Source organism: Gigantopelta aegis, chromosome 4 (genome assembly GCF_016097555.1).
Source record: "Gigantopelta aegis isolate Gae_Host chromosome 4, Gae_host_genome, whole genome shotgun sequence".
NCBI lineage: Eukaryota > Metazoa > Mollusca > Gastropoda > Neomphalida > Peltospiridae > Gigantopelta > Gigantopelta aegis.
In genome coordinates, this window is record NC_054702.1 from 112,052,708 (window position 1) to 112,076,684 (window position 23,977).

General features: G+C 40.3%; 2 protein-coding genes across 4 annotated transcripts in view; both read right to left on the bottom strand.

Annotated features, from left to right (window-relative positions):
- LOC121371794 (proton-transporting V-type ATPase complex assembly regulator TMEM9-like) overlaps positions 1-23,977 on the bottom strand; it is a 47,431-nt gene that overhangs the window by 21,392 nt on the left and 2,062 nt on the right. For 2 of the 3 annotated variants that reach the window (XM_041497943.1, XM_041497942.1), the window contains exons 2-3: positions 14,536-14,626; positions 2,196-2,246 (exon numbers count right to left, since the gene is read on the bottom strand). In XM_041497943.1, the coding sequence (XP_041353877.1) occupies positions 2,196-2,246; positions 14,536-14,626 (142 nt within the window). The remainder of the gene's footprint in view (positions 1-2,195; positions 2,247-14,535; positions 14,627-23,977) is intronic. The other variant, XM_041497944.1, reaches the window with a different exon arrangement.
- On the bottom strand, positions 8,747-12,308 carry LOC121371792 (headcase protein-like). The gene has a single exon (XM_041497940.1). It carries the CDS (start codon positions 12,168-12,170, stop codon positions 10,593-10,595), a length of 1,578 nt encoding a protein of 525 aa, XP_041353874.1. The 5' UTR covers positions 12,171-12,308; the 3' UTR covers positions 8,747-10,592.

Genomic DNA, 23,977 nt, shown 5'->3' on the forward strand with positions numbered 1-23,977 from the left:
CACAACATCCACCCCAGCCCCGCCTAACATGAAGAAATTAACTCATCTGGTAACCGTTGGTGCAATAATTATTATTATTTTTTAAATTTTGATTATCAAAATAAATATATATCAGAAATATATGTATCCTATGCGTCACGGAAAGTACTGTCTGTGATCCCCCCATGATCCCCCGCCTTCCACGGGGATTGAACACGGTTAAACATTACAGTGATCAAACTAACGATTCGCTCATGATTCTACATTGCTTTTCAAAGTACATGTATTCCCGTGACCATATTACATACGTATGCAAATTCGCGTAACACATTTGTCCAAGCTTGCATTTAACAAATCAAACCATATCTGTATTTCAGTACAAGACAGAGCCTACCTCTGTCCTATCATGTGTAGGCTACAGAGCTGTGGACGTATTCCGCTTCATCAGTGGTGTAACCCCGGTATAGCAGTGATCATTCACATGTTACTGTTCACTTACCTGTATTGATAGTAGATTGATACCGTCCTGCCTCAGCCTGTTGGCAGACTTGTGTAGGCAGTTATAGGCGTACGGGCTTCCATTTTTTTTAGGGGGAGTGGGGGGGGGGGGGGGGGGGGGGGGGGGCAGGCTAGTTTTGCCCGAATTAAACGAAAATGGCCGAATCTGGACAAAATCATAAGGCCCACAACACACCGGGTCTGGGTCTGTGTGTGGGTCTGGCAAGTGAAGCACAGACACTATGTCTGGTGTATTTTGACGTCTGGGTCTGTACCTGAAGCGTGCTATCAACATATATTAATGCGTTCATATCTTTAGATAAATTTATTTCTATATGAAAATAAACAATAAGTATGAGAAATCCACATTGATTAATATGTACCTTTCCTATTAGTTATTAAGAACAATTAATGAGTAAGGTTCAAACATGGTGCATCTGCCCGTCTGGCAGTGTGAAAATATAGCGCATGTTCTATGACGTCTGTAGCCATATCTGTAGTTCACGTCAGCACAGACGCGGTGTGTTTTGTCACATTCGATTTAATGCGTTTTATTTTAGTCTGGCACCGTATGAATCAAACGAATCACTACTCATTTGCGAAGGTAGAATGACAGAAATACATAGTAAAAAGGTCTCAGCTAAGCACATTTTGACCGAATATCTGTTTAATGTTTGCCAGAATTTGAAGTTTTGCTTCAGCACTGGCGGGGGGGGGGGGGGGGGGGGGGGGGTTGCCCCCCTCACCACCCCGTCTCTTACGGTTATGTAGACAGTGTTTTAATGGTCGAATGGGAGGTCATCTGCAAACGGAATACCGTTAGTTTTTCTGAGACAACGTGGCGTGCACCGGACGATCTTATTTCAATCAAACTGGGTATACCTATAATACAAGTTATGTTTTCCTTCAATTCCTACCGGCCTCGGTGGCGTCGTGGCAGGCCATCGGTCTACAGGCTGGTAGGTACTGGGTTCGGATCCCAGTCGAGGCATGGGATTTTTAATCCAGATACCGACTCCAAACCCTGAGTGAGTGCTCCGCAAGGCTCAATGGGTGTAAACCACTTGCACCGACCAGTGATCCATAACTGGTTCAACAAAGGCCATGGTTTGTGCTATCCTGCCTGTGGGAAGCGCAAATAAAAGATCCCTTGCTGCTAATCGGAAGAGTAGCCCATGTAGTGGCGATAGCGGGTTTCCTCTCAAAATCTGTGTGGTCCTTAACCATATGTCTGACGCCATATAACCGTAAATAAAATGTGTTGAGTGCGTCGTTAAATAAAACACTTCGTTTCTTTCCTTCAATTCCTAATCTCACTCCTCCTTCTTCTTTCTACTCCTTATTTTCCCGTACCTCCTCCTTTCTCTTTCTTGTTATCTTCCTGTACCTCCTTTTTTCTCCTTCTTTTTCTTCTTTTTTCCTCATGCTCCTCTTCTTTTTCGTCTACCTCCTACCTCTTTCTTCTCCCTCCTCATCTTCTTCTGTCTCCTTCTTTCTACTCTTTATCTTCTTCTATCACCTCCTTGTTCTTTCTACTCAAGCTCCTCCTCCTCCTCTAGTTCTTGTTTCTCCATATTTGGGATATTGACCGAAAGGATTTGGAAACAATTAACATACAAAAGACTCCTCTGATGTAGTCGGGATTTTATATTTGTGGGTAAGTGCTAAAGTAATAGTGGAGGGTTTAACATATGATAATTAGTATAGTCGTCACTCACTGGATGGGAGCCTTTAGCCTCCGGTTTTCGGTATTGGCGCCATTTTCTAACCTACAAAAAGACAGACAGACAGTCAGACAGTCAAACAGTCAGTCAGTCAGTTAGACAGACAGACAGACAGACAGATAGATAGATAAACAAATAAATAAATAAGTTATTTACATGTTCCTTGTGTACAAATAAAAATTAGTGTGTTATGTGACAACAATGTAACCGAATTTCAAGCCGGTTTAAAACTGCGTGTGAGGTGAGTCATCAACATTTATGACCAGGCACTGCTGACGGACAGAATTACCCAATAAACCAAATGGATTCTTTCGCCACCCCTCGTTAAACCGTCAGCAATAGATCCATTCATGTGGACCATTCATTATTTTTGTAGACAAATAATACTGCATAATGTATATGTCCACAAGTGTACTTTGTAAAGCCAAAACATCATGAACAAATGAAAAGCAAGAAAGAACTATTTGTGTTTAACGACACCTTCAACACATATTTCAAATTAACGGCTTAAAATAGATATTCGTCATGCGGAAATGGCGATGCTAGGTTTAGAATAGAAGAAAATATCTTCTACCACCACATATGTTATTTTCTAAATGAACAGCAAGTTGTTTTATATGTGCGACAGATATGACAGCAAACAGCATGGTCTCTAGTATGCCATAAAGCAACGATACTATGGGTTCATCGCGGGTTTCGATCCTACGACTCCTATAGCATTAGTAGCGTGTTCTCTACAACCGCGCCACATCTCGATCCGCCTCCCCTACCATCCCCTCTACGCAGTTCACAAGAGGTGGTATAACATTAACCCCCTACCATCCCCTCCACGCAGTTCACAAGAGGTGGTATAACATTAACCCTCTACCACCCCTCCACAAGAGGTGGTATAACATTAACCCCCTACCATCCCCTCCACGCAGTTCACAAGAGGTGGTATAACATTAACCCTCTACCACCCCTCCACAAGAGGTGGTATAACATTAACCCCCTACCATCCCCTCCACGCAGTTCACAAGAGGTGGTATAACATTAACCCTCTACCACCCCCTCCACAAGAGGTGGTATAACATTAACCCCCTACCATCCCCTCCACGCAATTCACAAGAGATGGTATAACATTAACCCCCTACCATCCCCTGCACGCAGTTCACAAGAGGTGGTATAACATTAACCCCCTACCATCCCCTCCACGCAGTTCACAAGAGGTGGTATAACATTAACCCTCTACCACCCCTCCACAAGAGGTGGTATAACATTAACCCCCTACCATCCCCTCCACGCAATTCACAAGAGATGGTATAACATTAACCCCCTACCATCCCCTGCACGCAGTTCACAAGAGGTGGTATAACATTAACCCCCTACCATCCCCTCCACGCAGTTCACAACAGGTGGTATAACATTAACTCATTTGCTGTATTTGGTCTTATATCTCTCTTCCCCCTTCCCCCCATCTCAGTTGAAGGAATGCAATTCACACGAGTGGGCTGTTGCCAGGTGCGGATCAAGGGTTTGTGAAGGAAGGGGACGCCGGACATGGTAAGAAGTATTTGAACAGACTTTTTATTATTTTAAAAAACTTTTTGACGTCAGCCAAAAAAGGGTAGCATGCGCCCTTCGCCGCCTCTGAATCCGCGCCTGGTTGTGTGCGGCATAATTGTGTTTTATGTAACGAGTTCATCATACATGTCGTTGTAGCCAGTGCACCACAACTGATATATCAAAGGCCATTGTATGTGCTATCCTGTCTGTGGTATGGTGCATATATAAAAAAAACACCCACAACTTGCTATTAATTGTAAAATATAGCGGGTTTCCTCTCTAAGACTAAATTATATGCCAAAATTACCAAATGGTTGACATCCAATAGGCGATGATTAATAAAGCAATATGCTCTATTGGTATCGTTAAACAATACAAACTAACTTTTTCATTATGCACGAACACGGCACCGCTCATTGGTGTTCTACTGTACGCTGTTTATTTGCTCGAACCTTTATAACTGGTATAGACACGTCAGTTACTGCAGCATGAACTACATGTATATAAAAAATATATTGTTTACTAACTTTATTATATAAAAATAATACAAAGCTTTGAAGAGGGCATATTTTGCAACATATGTGCATAGGTAAATATGGATGTTTATACCTAGTCATAGACACGTGTGAATAAACACGTGCTTTTTGTGTGGGTTTTTTTTTTTTTTTTTTTTTTTTGATTTGTTTGTTGTTGTGTGTGTTTTTGTTTGTTTTGTTTTTTTTGTGGGTTTTTTTTTTTGGGGGGGGGTACTACAGACATAAGGTTATACACATTTTAATAATGGCTAATGCTAGAATACTCAATGAAGATTTAAATGTTTATGTAGTGTCCATTTTACTGAACTGAGACCCTTTAATTGTTTTATAAAGCATTTTGTAAATGCCTTAGCCATAACCAGTTAATTTTTAGACGAAGAATAGCGCTGATATATCATATTTTCCACAACCCGTAATGCACTGACGTAGCCAGGATTTTTTATTGGGTGGGTAACATTGTTTTAGTCTACGAGTAATGTTATGGGAGAAAATATAGGCCTATAACGTGGTGTGTTTTGGGGTGGGACATTGCCATCATGGGCCTCATGGCTTTCCCCCTGGCTACGCCAGTGCTGCTATGTAATTTTAAAAGACGATAATTTATTTATTTTTTTAAATATTAATTTATAATTTTATTTATTAATTCATTTAATACGTTTTTATGTATGCCCTATAGAGTTTATATATATATAATTCAGTGGCGTAGGAAGGTGCCAAAAAGTGGTGGTGGGGGGGGGGGGAGCACACTTTTATATTTACACACTTTTACATTGTTATAAAGCAAAATATCTGAAAAGTGTGGTGGGGGGGGGGGGGGGCATATGCCCCCTTGCCCCCCCCCCCACACTTCCTACGCCAGTGTTTAATTATATATTTCATTATAGTCTTTCACAGCTTATAAAATTTGTTTGTATATTTTAATGACCCACATTTGATGATGCGTGCGTACATGAATTTACGATATAGTAGCTCAATATGTGACTGTAAGATAGCACTAGTGAGACTCCAGCAGGTCTGTGGTAATAATAATAACGGCCGGTGTATAGCAGTACGTGTCTTACAGCACGACGCCGCGTCGATCAATACCTAGAGAGAAAACACGGTGTGCGGCTCTTGTCAGGGACAGTGGACACGGACTAGACCGCGATCGAGTGGTGTTTTTATATACACTACATTCAGATCAACAAGTCGTTCATACAGTCGTGATTTCTTTCATGTGTATTGACAATGTTATCTATAGCATAGCTCAAACATAGGGCACTATTATTACCTTTTCTCTGTTTTTTTAATGTTTTAACCACTGATAATTATTATGCGGAAAAAGCAACAAGACTATAGATTATGTATTATCATAGAGCTGTCGATAGCTTTATGCTAATGTATCAGGTCACGAATATATATATATTTTTAAAACTTAGTTTGAGGAAGAGTAATTCAAAAAGTCGAAATGCGCAGATATACAAAATTAGGTCTACGACAACTTTCTTAAACATTTATATAATGAATGCAATGTTGTATCGTTCCAGCCAGTGCACCACGACTGGTATATCAAAGGCCGTGGTATATGCTACCCTGTCTGTGGGATGGTGCATATTAATTTTAGTGCAATATCTTCCTTTGGAAAAACAAAAGAGTTTATGATACAATTGACTAGTTCATTAAAACCCCCACAAACCCTTTCAAACATTCCTGGTGATACCCAAATGTTAAGTTATTAGGTGCATACCATTCGCAATGTAGAATGTTTATATGTAATAACGTCTATCTACATTCTTGCTTGGCTATTTTAGCATGTTTTGTTAAAAATTATGAACTATTATACATCAAACTGCAAAGAAATGTGTTGGTAACATTTATATAAATGACACCTCTCGTACTTAATACAAGCATTTTGAGAGTACTGCTAAAGCAATACTTGTCCTTTACCGGGGACAAACAAATTCCGTATCTCCTAAGTTCAAGGGCCATACTGAGTGTGTGGGGGTGGGTGGGTACATCGTCCATGTAAGTCAACCTTGATCTATAGCAGTACATGTCATGATAAAGCTAAACGCAAAATTTCAGCTCAATATATTGAGGCATTACGAAAACAAAAGTCCGGATTGGGGGGGGGGGGGGGGGGGGCAATCTCCTAAGTTCAAGGGCCATATCTCTGTAGAAAACATGGGTAAATAAACATGAAAGTCAAACTTGGTCTGTAACAATACATGATAAAGCTATATACAAAGATGTCTTGGGGTATTGCAAACAAAAAGAAAGTCCGTAAAACTATATGTGGGACATACGAACGAACAGACGGATAGAAGGGGAGTAACGAACAGCTGTGAGTGCTCTTCAACAGATACACATCGCACTGGTAGGTACGAGGATCGCAGACCGGTAGGGAATTTTAACCGTTCAGGCCCCATACCAGGCCTCTAGGCGGGGCAATCTGTAGAAGGGGGAGGGGGCGCACAAGCTAGATGTTTATCTGTATATACAGGAAAAAACTAAAACCCTGTACATTTCCCTGGACACCTATGTGGATAGCCTAATAGTTTTTAGCATCAGTGTGTGTGTGTGTGTGTGTGGGTGATGGTGGTGGGGAGGGGGTGTTCATTCGAAACCCCAACCTACCTACACCCTTGTAGAGTAGGACAACAAAAAAAAAACATACACTAAACTATTGTACGGTCATGTAAGAAAAATCTATTAACACAGTCTTGGACAAACAGCCCAGACATGGCAGACAAATGAGGTGTCCAGGAGAGCAAGCTTGAACCTTAGTTTGATATACACACAAAAATAAGTTAAAAGTCAATTTATATGTATGATTGAAAAAAATGAACCCACATAGACGCCATTTACATTGTAATAAGAATATATTTTTTTTTAATTTAACACATTTTAAAGTTTGTTTTGTTTAACGATACCACTAGAGCACATTGATTTATTAATCATTTGGTAATTTTGAAATAATCTAAGAATGGAAACCTGCTACATTTCCATTAGTAGTATGGGATATTTTATATGCATCATCCCATAGACAGGATAGCACATACCACAACCTTTGATATACCGCTTGTGGCGCACAACACATTTTAATTATGGTTATACATGTATTGCTTCCGACCTATGATTAATATGTCTGACGCCATATAACCATAAATAAAATATGTTGAGTGTGTTGTTAAATAAAACCTTTCTTTCTTTCCTTCTTTCTGACCTATGGTTAAGGATCACAGAGATGAGAGGAAACCTGCTCCTTTCATGCAATGGACTGCATGTGCGTTTTTAAAAACATGAGAAATGTATTTTGTAATAATAAAACCACCATAATGACCAGAAACACTTCAAATGTATGAAAATGGATAATCTAAACAATAAAATGTAAGTAAATTTTGATTACAGTGAACAAAAACGGCTCCAATATTGGAAAATATGCTTATAGTGTTTAAAAACTAGGGCATGTCCCTTTAAGTTTTAATTATAATCCATCATCAGAATACCACTAGCACACACAGGAAATAATAAAGAGATGTTTAATTAAAGAAACGAGGTTTATTTGGTATACAGTACATACACCGACTTGGCTCACAAGCAACAATGCACATCATTCAGCCAGTGGGAAGGTAAGGTAGTCATGTTTTAAAACTAACGGTATAAAACTACAGAGAAAAGATAATTAATCAGCAGTAAACAAAAATAGCAACATACGACAATTGTAGTATCCAACACCGTGTACGCCAATCTGATTAAAAATAGCTCCACTATTACATGTCACTATTACATGTGGATCTAAAGACAGCCAGTTGGAGCTCATGTCCACCAATCAAAACCTTACTTGCAGAATCCTGCCAGTGATTTAAAAATAATTTGAAAACATTCCAAATTATCCTGAGGGTATACAACATGTTTCGTGTGAATTACGAATGCCTTAAAACATGTTTTATTTTATAAAATAAATAATTTGTAATGTAAAACTGAAGACTGATTTAGGTTTTTTTAATTTTATAAATAAATAATTTTTTTATGTAAAATTGAAGACTGATAACCCACCCCGTACGTATTGGTATGGTTCGCTGTACTGCAGCCACTAAAATAGACTCGCCCGATATTTTTAAAATTTGTATTATCCCAAATAACGTTGTAAAAGGCGAAGTGTGATTGGTCAATATTTAAATTATTATTTACAGACGAAATGTTACCTGGACATTGGGGACTACGCAGTGTTGTTAGTTATAAATCACTGGCAGGATTCTGCAAGTAAGGTTTTGATTGGTGGACATGAGCTCCAACTGGCTGTCTTTAGATCCACATGTAATAGTGGAGCTAATTTTAATTAGATTGCTTGTACGCCCACCACAGTAAATACCAACCTAATAATTGTACTGCTCCATAAAGCATCATCCAGTAACATTGCCTGCTACTAGTATGTTAATATGCTATTACTAGTTCATCAAACAAAAAACATGGAGTCGGTCAACTAACAAAAACATAGGTTTTACTATTTTTTTTATAGACATAACCAATATACATTTTCATAAATTGTTAGATAGCCTCCCTTTATCCCCACATATTACCCAGAAATAAAGAATGGTGTAACGAAACCAATACTAATTGCTATGGGTCATCTTTTGCCATCAACAGGGGTCGACCTATTCCAAGTATTGGAACCAATTTATGTGAAGACATTTAAAAAAAAACTAATTTCAACAGTAGTTTTCAAATTTGGGAATGGGTGGGTGCTAAAGTCACTGCAACCTTTGTTTTAAATTTAATATCATGTTGACCGACTGACGGACAACACACATACAACTAAAATGGCAATAATCAATCATGTATAATTAACAAATGTAACTTAAATCGCATATATAATGATATACATCTCAGAATTAAGATAATCATATAAACTGCAAACAACCATATATTTTTGGTTATGATAAAAAAAAAGCATGATTAAATAATTATTTAAAATGTGGTGGATAATTATATCAGCACGTGGTTAAATTAGTTTTATTGTTATAATTACATAATTAACAGGTATTCTGCTGCTTTCACGTTCATTTTCATTCCACTAGTCTGTACATATTCCAAAAGCAACACACTAAAAGTTTTTATTCATTGCTTTACGATTACAATTTTAATTCGGCAATTTTTTTTTTTTTTTTGCAATTTGGCGAGTTAGATCACAAATCTGTATCCAAATTAAAATGTAAAAAATGAGTCAAACAAAATATAGCAAAATTAAAGCTTGTTAAAGAATGGTATTAACTTGATTCTTGAAGCAGCTTCCTGCTGCAGGCAGCTAATGCTGCTCCAAATGCACAATATGCTTTCTGATAATTCACTTTACAAGCAAATATTTGCTTCCCATCATATTTTTAACAGTATTTCAGATATATATCAAGAATTCTTGATTTTCAAAAGCCACAATACAAATCTTATGCTTTTATCATCATTTGTCGTCTTCGACATTGCTGTTAAAAATGTTACGCTGCAAGTTTAATTTTGATAGTAATTTCTTGAACTGTTTCACAAATTCTACGATTTGCTTCAATCTACAAATCTGTGAAGCAAAGATTGCTTCCGGGTTCCCATTCCACAAAATGAATTGTAAACCTTGTAAACAAATTTGCCAAATTCAGCTTTACTTTGCAACCAATATTTGGTGAATAACAGCTAAACCATGTCGCTATAAAATGTGAAATACAACCAAAATACACCTATTTAAACATATTTAAAAACAATAGCAACACAAAACATCCCAAACCAAACATATCCATTCCAGGTACTCATCTTTTTGTAATAAGTTCTTATAGAAAACATACACAGAAGTCATATAATAAACCCAATATATGTATAGTGACATATTTGAAACAACTTTTCCAAAACAATAGTTACATCAATATTTTTAAATGAAAAATGTCCACAAGCTGAACTACGAAGGGAGCTAAAAATGTCCACTACAATGTAAATCTTTTAGTCTTACTGCTACAGTTCTGTACCACCAAACAGTTCTGTACCATCGAACAACAGTTTTGTACTTTCAGACCACTCACTACACACTTTACATTCGTGTACGCACACGAGGTAACTACAACAAACCGAATGTGCAAGTAGCTGCCTTTAAAAGCCGTTGTATCGGTGCGACGTGGTGAGCACGTCACATGGACTCTATATCATGCGCACACACGTGGCACCGATGTTCATACAAAATATGGTCCGCAAGCTGTCCAAGACGAGACACGAGATGAGATGAAGATAGCACGTTTAAATGATGAACATGGTGAGTTGCATTGTCTTCAGGACTAGGAGAGGCAGGCTAGAGTCAGTAACATATAGGTTTTACGATGAACGTTTCCCCCAGAGAGCGGATGAAGTGGTAGTCGTTGGCATTGCAGTACGGACATATAATCATCTGGCTGTACTGGCTGAAGAAGTTGAGGCCGGATGTGACGTCCACAACGGCGCGGCGACAGTACTTGCACGTCAGTCGCTTCTGGCAACACGGCATGGCCGCAAAGATGTCGTAAGTGTACATCGTTCCGAGCACGAACGAACTGCCATCCCACTTCTGCTTACAGGCACAACACTTTATGTCCGTTCGACCTTCTAGACAGCCCACACAAATGGAGTTTAGAAACTGGATTCTGCCTTCCCAGATGACTTGGACAACACATTCGTCGTATGCGCGTGGTGAGAGGAAGAATGTTCCATCAATCAAAGGGTAGTGGTCGAACACCGGCAGGTGGCACTTGCATATTATGCATTTTAGTGACGTCATCTTGTATGAACTGAGCGTTGACAACACAAAAGACCTAGTGTCGTCGTTGCCATGTGGACCCTCATCCTCCATTTTAATGTTGTACGGATTCTGTTTGAAGCGAGGTAGAATGTCAAATGCAGAATAATCGAGTCGACGTTTGAAAATGTTGCCCGCGGCTGAAGTGGAATCTGCCAGGTATTCCAGCTTCTTCACCTGCTTGAAGAAACAGTTGCCATTCACTGGGGAGGTGGAGAGCGGCGAACCTGACGTGGCTGAGTTTGGTGGACTGCTTCCTGTGCTGCTGTGACTGCTGGCGCTGCCCGTTCTCTGCCGCTGAGGGTTGCCGTTCTGGGTGGTCAGCAACATGGACACACTGCTGTCAGTGCTGTTGCCATTGTCGTCACGGACTGTGTGGTTTCCGTTGTCATCTCTGGTGGTGGTGTTTATCGACAATGTGCTGCCACTTTTACTACCGTCAGGGCTAGTCTTCGTGGTTGTGTTAACATTGGCGTTGTAAACGTTGTTGTTGATGTAGTTGTAGTTAACGGTGCCAGTGGTGTGCGCCGTGGTTAACATGTGGGCTGTTGAGTTGGGCGTCTTCTGTGACGTGCTCATCACAGGCATGGGTTTGTCGTTCTTCTTCTTGTGCTTCTTCTGCTTCTTCACATCCTCCACTCGCGCTGCCAGTTTCGGGATGTAATCCAGATCCTTTCGCAAATGTCCTTTGCCACACTTGCAGTCGCATGCTTTGAAGGCCAAATCGTACCCCTTTTTCGTCCACAGGTTCTGAAGCCTCTGTTTTTCGCTCCAACTTCTGGCCCGACCGCACGAACGCAAGTACGCAAGAACCGACAGTTCCCACTCCTCGAAACAATCCTTGTGCATCCACTTCCCCACGCTGCAGTTCTCGTTATTACAGAAAACTTTAACCGCATCGTACGGGTCGTTGCTGTCAATGGCCTCCTCCGAAGTCTTGCACCCCGTTGGAATACAACATTCGTAGAAGTGTTGGCCACCGTTAGCCTCGGCGGCTTCACGAGGTGGCGCATGGCCGTTTTCAGCGACGTTACAGTTCCGATTGTTTATCACAATATTATCCACGTCCCTGCCTCGGGATTTGTGGTGTTTGTGGTTAGGCATCTTCCACACTATACTGCTAACACAAAACTCACGTCTTTTTCGACTGTCAGTGAAATACACGCCTCAAAAACGTATGCAGAAAGTGCACATAACCGGCCGGTTCTTTAACTCAACGCTGCAGTATGTTATGATTTTTGGAAGGCGTGTATTTGGAATAAAGCATTGAGTCTATTGGCGCTTCTGATTGGTTAACAATTACGTAGGTATTTCTCACAACTGTTTTCATTGGTTACATGGAGAACATATTTAGCCTTGACCCTCGACAAACCGATATGTTAATGCATGTGGCTGTTTACATCGGAGAAAAATAGGTCGAGGTCACGATATCACGACGAGTATTTTTGTATTGACAATTTTAGTGTTGTTTTTGCCTTCGCGATTTCCATTTAGCCGAGTAGATCGAAATACTCGTTCATTACAGTTATTTATTCTTCATACGGAAAACTGGGCTTTACATAAACGCAGACCGAGCGATCTTTTGGTCAGTTATTTGCGGCTCAGCATTTATTGTCTAACACAGTAACAGATAAAAAGAAGAAACAACGCGGTCTTATTTATATTCCTAGCTCAATATAGCGTCGACGTCCTTTGGGAAAAACAGTGGGAAAGAAAATTAAATCAGGCGGATTGAATTACGTGCATACGCTCACATATAACGTGTATACTAGTTGGCGCCTACTAAGAAATATGGGCTACATGTTATACTTCACGACAAGACAGACAAAACACGCATTTATAGATTAAAAACTTTAAAGGGACTACTCCGAGTTTTAAGCCTTAGCATGGGCGTACATAGGATTTTGAAAAGGGGGGTTCCAAAATAGATTGCAGAGATATTGGGATTATATTTCTATGCTGAGTTTTGAAAAGGGGGGGGGGGGGGGGGGTGTTCCAAAATAGATTGCAGAGATATTGGGCATATATTTCTATGTTGAGTAAATATAATAATGTCAGATATATTAAATTATAAAAAAAGCGATTTTGGGGGGTGGGTGTGGGGGGGGGGGGTTCGGTCGAACTGTAAAATAAACACATACTGATTTTTCAATTTAAAATATAATAATAAATAATAATAAATAAAAAACCGCGATTTTCCCGTAACTATATCATTTAGTAGGCCTACGAACAAATATTTTAAATTAAAAAAAATTCATTAAGTACGGACAAATTTACTCATTTGGAATGATCTTTGGCCAAATTATTTCAATTTTCATTTGGCTGTTGGAAGAACTTGATAATAAATTCGTAGGTTATGTTCGAAATTATTTAAAACAAACATCGATATTGATATACTACCAAACATCGATATTGATATACTACAAAACATTATGATGTCCAATAGATATATTCATATTCTAAGCTAGATAATGTAAGTAAATGTTTAATTAGATACAAATATTTTATTAGCTGAAAACGTTTTAAACTAGCTACAAACTCGGGAGGTCCCTTTAGTGTGGTGTGTAAAAACGTCACCCTAGTCATTAAAATGTCATGCAGTTATGTACAAATTATTATTAGGCCTACTATAAAAGGATAAAATAACGGAGTATAAAATGTTCACATAAATATACATAATTTTTAATATGTTTAATTATTTCCTTACTATGCTGTTGGACTTCCCATAATGTTTTAAATGATCAGTTTCAGTATCCATACCTATAGTTCAAATATGCGTAGGCTACTAAGTGGCGCTATTTTGGCCATAATGTAGCCTACATTTGCAAGCCTTTAGGTTATATGAAATCACCTTTCTCTCGAGGGTAATTTTCACTTTGAGTAGGTTACTTTTTTTAAAGAGTGATAAATGTACTCCATACACCTTAAAACAACAACAAATAACAAGAAACACAACTCCTAACATGAGGGGTGGGGAACAAAACAAAAAGAAGAAACAAAGAATATAAATTGAAAATCAACAAACTTCATTAATAATTAAAGTTCCTGGTGCAGTTACAACAATGTGCAGATCATACATTATCTAAATTATAAGATTTAAAAGTAATCAAATTTTATTTATTTTTTTAATGAAAAACAAAAATAAAATGATAAATGACAGATATTTTTTTATTATTAAAAATAGTTTGTGTACATTGACTGTATCCAGTGTGTTTATGATTGTTCTAATGTTTCTAATAGCTGAAACTTCTTTTTATTTCCTAATATATAATATATTTATTCGTACATACGAAATTATTGGGATATAAAATATTGGATTACTATAAACATAACAACGACCAAAAACACAATAGATATTACAAGACACCAATATTTTAAAGACGACAATACATCGCATTTAGATAAAAAGGTCCTACTAGTCGAAAACATGTTATAATTGCAGCAAAAATTCTTCAAACAATAAACAAACCTTTCTTTTTCTTGGATAATAATATCGCGGGCACGGAGCTGGGCGACGCGATAAAATGTAATCAATTCTATTTTCAAATGTCTTCTCCAGTCTGCAATAGAATAGAATAGATGTTTAACGACCTCCAGTCTGCAATAGAATAGAATAGATGTTTAACGACCTCCAATCTGCAAATAACAGAGATAACAAGTACAATCATTAGGTTTTTGTTCAAAGCGAATTGTCTTTACCCCCCCCCCCCCTCCCCCCAAAAAACAACAACAACAAAAAAACAAAACAAAAACAATCCGAGGGAGCATGGCACGATACCCACTGGTAACTAGGTCTCATCCGTCTGGACAACAGCGGTGTAACAATACTGCGATCAAATATCGCGATAGTCCAAGATACGATACACCGATTGATGGCTGCTGTATAGCTATACGTACTATTCCCAAAATACGTATTTTCTGTTTAGCATAAAATGTGTGGTTTTTTTTTGCCACTACAAATATCAGAACATCCACAAACACATTGGACTTGCTAAAATTGAAATGTTATTTAATGGTAACAAAGCTGTAAATTCCAAAAATAATTTACACTGTCTACAAATTAGGGTCAGTGTCTTCATAAGCGTTTTAAACAGTGGGGGGGGGGGGGGGGGTGAGCTGGCCTGAACACTTTTCACCAAGTATTTCCATCATTCTACCCACAATATTAGGTCTAATCCATGTAAAAAATGTGTGGCGATACGTTTGCAACCATATATAGCTAGCTGTCTGGCAGTAATGCTAATATGAATAAACGTTGTAATCTAGATTCAGGCACTTTTGATTAATTCGGACCAAAAAATCAGCCTGCCCCACTACAAACATGGGAGCCCGTACGCCTATGAGTGCCTTTGAGCTTCGCGATACTTTCCTGCACATCAGGTCCATTAGGAACCGGGGAGGGGATGGGGGATGAATAGGCACATGTCTCCCCCTAGTCAAGGACGAAAATGTACGTCTCTATTTATATAGAATAAGACAAAACAAATTTACATTTTCGTCCACAGATTGGGGGGTCACCCCCCGTCACCATCAACACTGGTTCCTACACAGGCGCGGATGCAGGATTTTTGAAAGGGGGTCCAAATCTGAATGGGGGGGGGGGGGTCAAATGTGATATTATTTTATTATTTAAGCATTTAGAACAGTTAATATAATCACGTTTCTCCTTAAAGGTTATAGGCGGTTTTCATAAAAAGGGGGGGGGGGTCCGGACGTCTGGATCCCCCTGGATCAGCTACTGCTACGGTCCTGAAACCAGCAGTTGTAGTCCTTTTTACTAGTACCTTTCAATACCGTGGTCTTTACTTCTTATTGATACGATAAGTAAACCCACTGCGTTGTGTAACGAACTGGTGATAACAGACGTATGTTCGCAGATAGCGGTGTCGTGCAGTCGCGGTGGAACAAACGCGACCTTGACCCCCAACAGAACAGTCGACTCTTTGTTGTCTGTACTTTCTAACCTTCAAGAAATATTAAAGAATGCTTTTATGGATAGATGAATGAATAAATTGATGGATAGATGGATAGGTGAATGGATGAATGAATGAATAAATGATTGAATGAATGATTGAATTAATGAATGAATGAGGGTATACCATATGTGTATATGTAGACGTGTGGGTGAGAGGTGGTCGGACTTACAGTACCTTAGGCGCACTAACCTCCCACCAAAAACCCAAAACAAAACAAAACAATCAAAACAACTAACCTCACCCCCACCCATCCACAAAAAGACACCCTCACACCCCCACCAAACAAACCAAGTATAAACCTATGTTATGCAGCCACCATTGAGGGCATCAAACAGCGGCTGCTTAATACAGGTTAATTTGCAGTATGCTAGGTAATCTAAGAGAATTAAAAAGAAATGACATCTTAAGACAGGTGACCTCTTAAGCCAGGTGGTTGCTGATTACAGGTGGCCGCTTGAGCAAGGTGCACGGTATGTACGCACTGCCGGTTCTTTGTAGCGGTACTGGTGATTTTGTTCCGGGCATGTCGAACCTGCAGTATCTGCTGAAAACGAAAGCCATGTGATAGCGAACGAGGAATGTTGTTTACACGATCCGTGTTACAATGGTAACGTACAGCTTGTAACACTGAACACACGTGTACACAGGAACTGAAAGCATACAAAGTATAGCGGACCACGTGGGGGTTTGGTAACGTACAGCTTGTAACACTGAACACACGTGTACACAGGAACTGAATGCATACAAAGTATAGCGGACCACGTGGGGGTTTGGTAACGTACAGCTTGTAACACTGAACACACGTGTACACAGGAACTGAATGCATACAAAGTATAGCGGACCACGTGGGGGTTTGGTAACGTACAGCTTGTAACACTGAACACACGTGTACACAGGAACTGAATGCATACAAAGTATAGCGGACCACGTGGGGGTTTGGTAACGTACAGCTTGTAACACTGAACACACGTGTACACAGGAACTGAATGCATACAAAGTATAGCAGACCACGTGGGGGTTTGGTAACGTACAGCTTGTAACACTGAACACACGTGTACACAGGAACTGAATGCATACAAAGTATAGCGGACCACGTGGGGGTTTGGTAACGTACAGCTTGTAACACTGAACACACGTGTACACAGGAACTGAATGCATACAAAGTATAGCGGACCACGTGTACACAGGAAGTGAATGCATACAAAGTATAGCACCCAATAGCCGATATGTATTTTTGTGCTGGGGTGTCGTTAAACAAACAAAGTATAGCGGACCACGTGTACACAGGAAGTGAATGCATACAAAGTATAGCGGACCACGTGTACACAGGAAGTGAATGCATACAAAGTATAGCGGACCACGTGTACACAGGAAGTGAATGCATACAAAGTATAGCGGACCACGTGTACACAGGAACTGAATGCATACAAAGTATAGCGGACCACGTGTACACAGGAACTGAATGCATACAAAGTATAGCGGACCACGTGTACACAGGACGTGAATGCATACAAAGTATAGCGGACCACGTGGGGGTTTGGAAGGCAATTACTTTTACTTTACCGCCACTCACAAAATAAATACTTCATTTAAACCAAAGACACCGAGAAAAAAACAAATAAAACGGTTGTATAATAATTACGGTGCCCATCCCCCACTCTGATCAAAGAAAGAAAAAAGGTTTTATTTAACGACGCACTCAACACATTTTATTTACGGTTATATGGCGTCAGACATATGGTTAAGGATCACACAGATATTGAAAGACGAAACCCGCTGTCGCCACTTCATGGGCTACTCTTTTCGATTAACAGCACGAGATCTTTTATATGCACCACCCCACAGACAGGGTAGTACATACCACGGCCTTTGATATACCAGTCGTGGTGTACTGGCTGGAAGGAGAACTTGCCCAATGGGCCCACCGACGGGGATCGATCCCACACCGACCGTGCATCGAGTGAGCGCTGTACCACTGGGCTACGTCCCGCCCCACACTGATCAATTCTGACTGCTAATTTACCGTTAAATATTGGCGTAGCCAGCATTTTGTGTGGGGGAGAGAGGTGTACCCACACTATGGGTCACAAGCAAATATGAAAGGTGGTGAAAAGAAAAGAGACAAGGTACCATAGCTCCTATGGCTTGGGATGAGAGAGGTAAATTAACACCTTTTTTAATAGATCCCTAAGGTTTTCTCATTCCGACCAGTGATCCACCGCTGGTATATCACAAGCCAATCAGTGGGAACTAGTGATCCGCCGCTGGTATATCACAAGCCACTCAGTGGGAACTAGTGATCCGCCGCTGGTATATCACAAGTCACTTAGTGGGAACCAGTGATCCGCCGCTGGTATATCACAAGTCACTCAGTGGGAACCAGTGATCCGCCGCTGGTATATCACAAGCCACTCAGTGGGAACCAGTGATCAGCCGCTGGTATATCACAAGTCACTCAGTGGGAACCAGTGATCCGCCGCTTGTATATCACAAGCCACTCAGTGGGAACTAGTGATCCGCCGCTGGTATATCACGTCATTGAGTGGGAACCAGTGATCCGCCGCTGGTATATCACGTCATTGAGTGGGAACCAGTGATCCGCCGCTGGTATATCACGTCATTGAGTGATCCGCCGCTGGTATATCACGTCATTGAGTGGGAACCAGTGATCCGCCGCTGGTATATCACAAGTCACTCAGTGGGAACCAGTGATCCGCCGCTGGTATATCACAAGCCACTCAGTGGGAACCAGTGATCAGCCGCTGGTATATCACAAGTCACTCAGTGGGAACCAGTGATCCGCCGCTGGTATATCACAAGCCACTCAGTGGGAACTAGTGATCCGCCGCTGGTATATCACGTCATTGAGTGGGAACCAGTGATCCGCCGCTGGTATATCACGTCATTGAGTGGGAACCAGTGATCCGCCGCTGGTATATCACGTCATTGAGTGATCCGCCGCTGGTATATCACGTCATTGAGTGGGAACCAGTGATCCGCCGCTGGTATATCACGTCATTGAGTGATCCGCCGCTGGTGTATCACGTCATTGAGTGGGAACCAGTGATCCGCCACTGGTATATCACAAGCCATTCAGTGGGAACCAGTGATCCGCCGCTGGTATATCACGTCATTAAGTGGGAACCAGTGATCCACCGCTGGTATATCACAAGCCACTCAGTGAAAACCAGTGATCCGCCGCTGGTATATCACGTCATTAAGGGAACCAGTAATCCACCGCTGGTATACCACGTCACTGAGCGGGAACCAGTGATCCGCCACTGGTATATCACGTCACTGAGTGGGAACTAGTGATCCGCCGCTAGTATATCACGTCACTGAGTAGGAACCAGTGATCCGCCACTGGTATATCACGTAATTGAGTGGGAACCAGTGATCCACCGCTGGTATATCACGTCACTGAGTGGGAACCAGTGATCCACCGCTAGTATATCACGTCACTGAGTGGGAACCAGTGATCCACCGCTAGTATATCACGTCACTGAGTAGGAACCAGTGATCCGCCACTGCTAGTATATCACGTCACTGAGTGGGAACCAGTGATCCGCCGCTGGTATATCACGTCACTGAGTGGGAACCAGTGATCCGCCGCTGGTATATCACGTCACTGAGTGGGAACCAGTGATCCGCCGCTGGTATATCACGTCACTGAGTGGGAACCAGTGATCCGCCGCTGGTATATCACGTCACTGAGTGGGAACCAGTGATCCGCCGCTGGTATATCACGTCAATGAGTGGGAACCAGTGATCCGCCGCTGGTATATCACGTCACTGAGTGGGAACCAGTGATCCGCCGCTGGTATATCACGCCATTGAGTGGAAACCAGTGATCCACCGCTGGTATATCACGCAATTGAGTGGGAACCAGAGATCCACCACTGGAATATCACAAGCCACTCAGTGAGAACCAGAGACCCACCGCTGGTATATCACAAGCCACTCAGTGAGAACCAGAGATCCACCGCTGAAATATCACAAGCCATTGAGTGGGCGGTTCTACATGTAAGAATAAAATGCGCATAGAAGAAAGTTCTAGTAGCCTATATGATTGTAGCTCAAGTGCATTGACTTGTTGCTTGTCCAGCAGTCTTGAAAACCGTGATATATATCATATATAACTAAATCCAATTCATAGTAAACTAAATCCAATTTATTACAGTAATTGTTTGTCTACTGTTCACTTTGACCGAATACTCCTGTCTCTAAAACTACATTGCATATCCTGTTTTTATTATTTCATTATTTGTACATGTATTTTTTGTCTGTTGGCTTTTACAGAAAGACAACCCCCTCCATCTAGCGGTGGTATGTGCATCCCTGTATATGTGAAATCGCATATAAAATATCCCTTGTTACTAAAAGAAAAATGTAGCGGGTTTTCTCTAAAACTACACGTGTAAACAATGACCAACTGTTTGACATCCAGTAGCCGATGTTTAGTTAAATTGTTCTCTAGTGGTGTCGTTAAACAAGACTAATTTTACGAAAAGATAAAACAATGCAAATACGTATAAGGACATACATAATGACTGCAGTGGTTGTCACCTCACCTGTTACAGCATGATGATTTTTGTTCCATATTCATTTTCACTTGCAAAGAAAACTATCTACGATTACCGTTCGTCTTGTTCGCAGGTACTGTTAAAATCAGATAAACCAAACAGAAGTCCCGATTAATCTTTTTGAAGAAATTACCCCCCCCCCCCCCCCCCCGAAAATGTTATGACTTTTTTCTCTGCATCCCACAGAGCGTCTCGTAAAATTTACTGAACGGCCTCCATAGGCGTACGGCTCCCATTTTTGTAGGGGGGCAGGCCGATTATTGCCCGAATTAATCAAAAGTGCCCGAATGTGGATCACAACGTTTATTCGTATTATTCAAATTGGGGCATTGTTAAATAAACAGACCCTAGTTTTTAAACACTATAAGCATACTTTTCACTATTAGAGCCGTTTTTGTTCACTGTAATCAAAATTTACTTATATTTTATTGTTTAGATTATCCATTTCCGTACAACCGAAGTTTTTGTGGCCATCTTGGTGTTTCTAATACCACAAAATGCATTTTTTAATATTTAAAAAAACGCACATCCTTCTGAGAAGTAACAGTTATGGAGTCGAGTTTTAGTCTATTTTTAACGGTATTTCACCGTTTCCACTTCACACTCTTGTTTCACTCTCTTGTAACGTTATCGAAATGTATTACAGTTTTGTAAAATAACCAAACTTAGTGTCAATTTTTACGGGTTGAATCTATACTAGGGTCTGCGCCTTTACAAATTTTGTTGGACAAACTGCTTATAGATAGCCGGAGTGTGTGCCCAGGTCCGCGTGCTTGAATCTTAATTAGTTATAAATCAACTGGGACTGGAAATATGTCAAAATGAGGACAAAAAGCAACCCGAAAATTAATGACAACTAGAAAATAATTATTTAATAGGCTACGGTTTCGACACTCCCAGTTGTAGCAGCAATGTAGCCTACGTAAGAGTTCGGTTTTAGCAAACACTATTTATAGAGTTAATAAACGACGGTAACGATTAAAATAACGACGTGCCGCTCGAATCGTTTGACATTTGCTTTAGGCCTATTTTACTACAAGGTCAGCGTAAAATCGACAGCTTCTTCTTGTTGTTGAGATTCATTCAGATCGGGTTTAGTCACGTGACCTCTAGTCGGCACGCGTTGGGTGACAGTACGGTCAAGACTTCTGTTGGACAACAAAGGAACTTTCTGGAATTGTAGGAACTGTAACTCTGGAACACTGGAATGCACCAACAAGATAATTATGACTGGCCTCGGTGGCGCAGTGGTTAAGCCATCGGACTACAGGCTGGTGGGTACTGGTTCGCAGCCCGGTACCGGTTCCAACCCAGAGCGAGTTCTTAAGGGCTCAATGGATAGGCGTACGGCCACTACACCCTATTCTCTCTCACTAATCACTAACCACTAACCAACTACAGGGGCGGCACAGTGTAAAAAAAAATAGTGGTACGGCTCGTGGTTGCCAGACTCGCCTTTTAAATTAATTACTTGTAAGAATTTTTTTACAGATACAACAAATATAACCCACACGCACACACAAAAGCGGTAAAAGTGGTACCGTACCGTTTGCACCGCTCCTGAACTAACAACTAACCCACTGTCCTGGACAGAAAGCCCAGATAGCTGAGGTGTGTGCCCAGGACAGCGTGCTTGAACCTTAATTGGATATAAGCACGAAAACAAGTTGAAATGAAATGATAATTATGTCAGGATATAGCTCAGTGCATGAGGTGTGATGGGTCATAGGATCAATCGCGCTTTATGGACTGTCCCATCCCCTTTTAGGCTGCCCACGATAGATAGGCTACATCAAAGGCCGTGGAATGTACTGACTTTTTTAATAGGCGAATGGGGGCAAAAAGCAAAACAAAACCAAAACTTATGTTCTGTAAATTATTTAAATAGCCTACAATCATACCAAGAAATAAAATAAAAATTAAAAAAGAATCTAACATATTTTAATAAATATTATAATTTTTTTCTTTTGTTCCTCGCTTTCAAAGCGCGTATGCAGGAATTTTAGCGAGGTGGGTGAGTTAGACTGTGGGGAACTTTATTACGGGGGAGGGGGAGGGTCGAGACATGCTCCCCAGGAAAATGTATTGAAAAAAGAGAAACTATGCTTGAGTAGGGAGGGGTTTCGACTACCATACCAAACACACGTGCCTGCTTTTTGTATTAATAATTTAACATATTCACAAACCAAACACAAGCGCCTGTTTTTTGTTTTAATAATTTAACATATTCACAAACCAAACACACGCGCCTGCTTTTTGTATTAATAATTTAACATATTCACAAACCAAACACACGCGCCTGCTTTTTGTATTAATAATTTAACATATTCACAAACCAAACACACGCGCCTGCTTTTTGTATTAATAATTTAACATATTCACAAACAGACTTCTGCGTTTACTTCACATGCTACTTAAAAAAAAGAGAAAAAAAAGAGAAAAAAGTAAAGAATAAAATAAATTAATAAAAATAATAAAGATAGTGAGTCTGAAGTGAAATACATGTGCCATATTTATCTATATGATTAAATTTAGTATGCATATTTGTTAACTTACTAAACACACTGGCGTAGGAAACGGGGGGGGGGGGGCAAGGGGACATGTGCCCCCACTTTTCAGATATTTTGCTTTATATTTGCTTTATAATAGTGTAAAAATGTGTAAATATAAAAGTGTGCTTCCCCCCCCACACACACACTTTTTGGAACCTTCCTACGCCACTGTTCAAAATCTTTCCAAATGTAGAATTACATATACCTAATGTTTGACATCCAATAGCCGATTATTAATAAATCAATGTGCTTTAATGGTGTCGGTAAACAAAACAAACCTTTCCAAATGCCTTTTAAATATTGCAGGTTTTTTTTTTAAAAACCGCATCACGCCAACAGTGCCACCAGAATAGTGCAGGTTTGCCAAATTGGGATAGGCCTATATATTATATATATTAATTATATACATGTATTTACCCCACCCTGCTTTCCCCGTCTGTCTTCGCTGCTAGTTCAAAACTGTGTTCGACTGGTTTGCGCCTCAGTTTTTTTAAACGATTTTCTTTCGTTTATAGACAGCGACTAGGTTTACCGTGCGAGTGAAAGGCCGAGTTCATAGAGAAATAACAAACACTTCAATGTGAAGGTCGCCATTGTTTGTCGAGTTCCTGTTAGTATTCATAATTTGACATCACGCGAATACATGTAAAACTCATGCACGATACCCTGTGGTTTAAAAATAATAATATATATAAATAAATAAATAAACATTACCTACATAGTAGTTTTACACTCTCTCTCTCTCTCTCTCTCTCTCTCTCTCTCTCTCTCTCTCTCTCTCTCTCTCTCTCTGACACCAA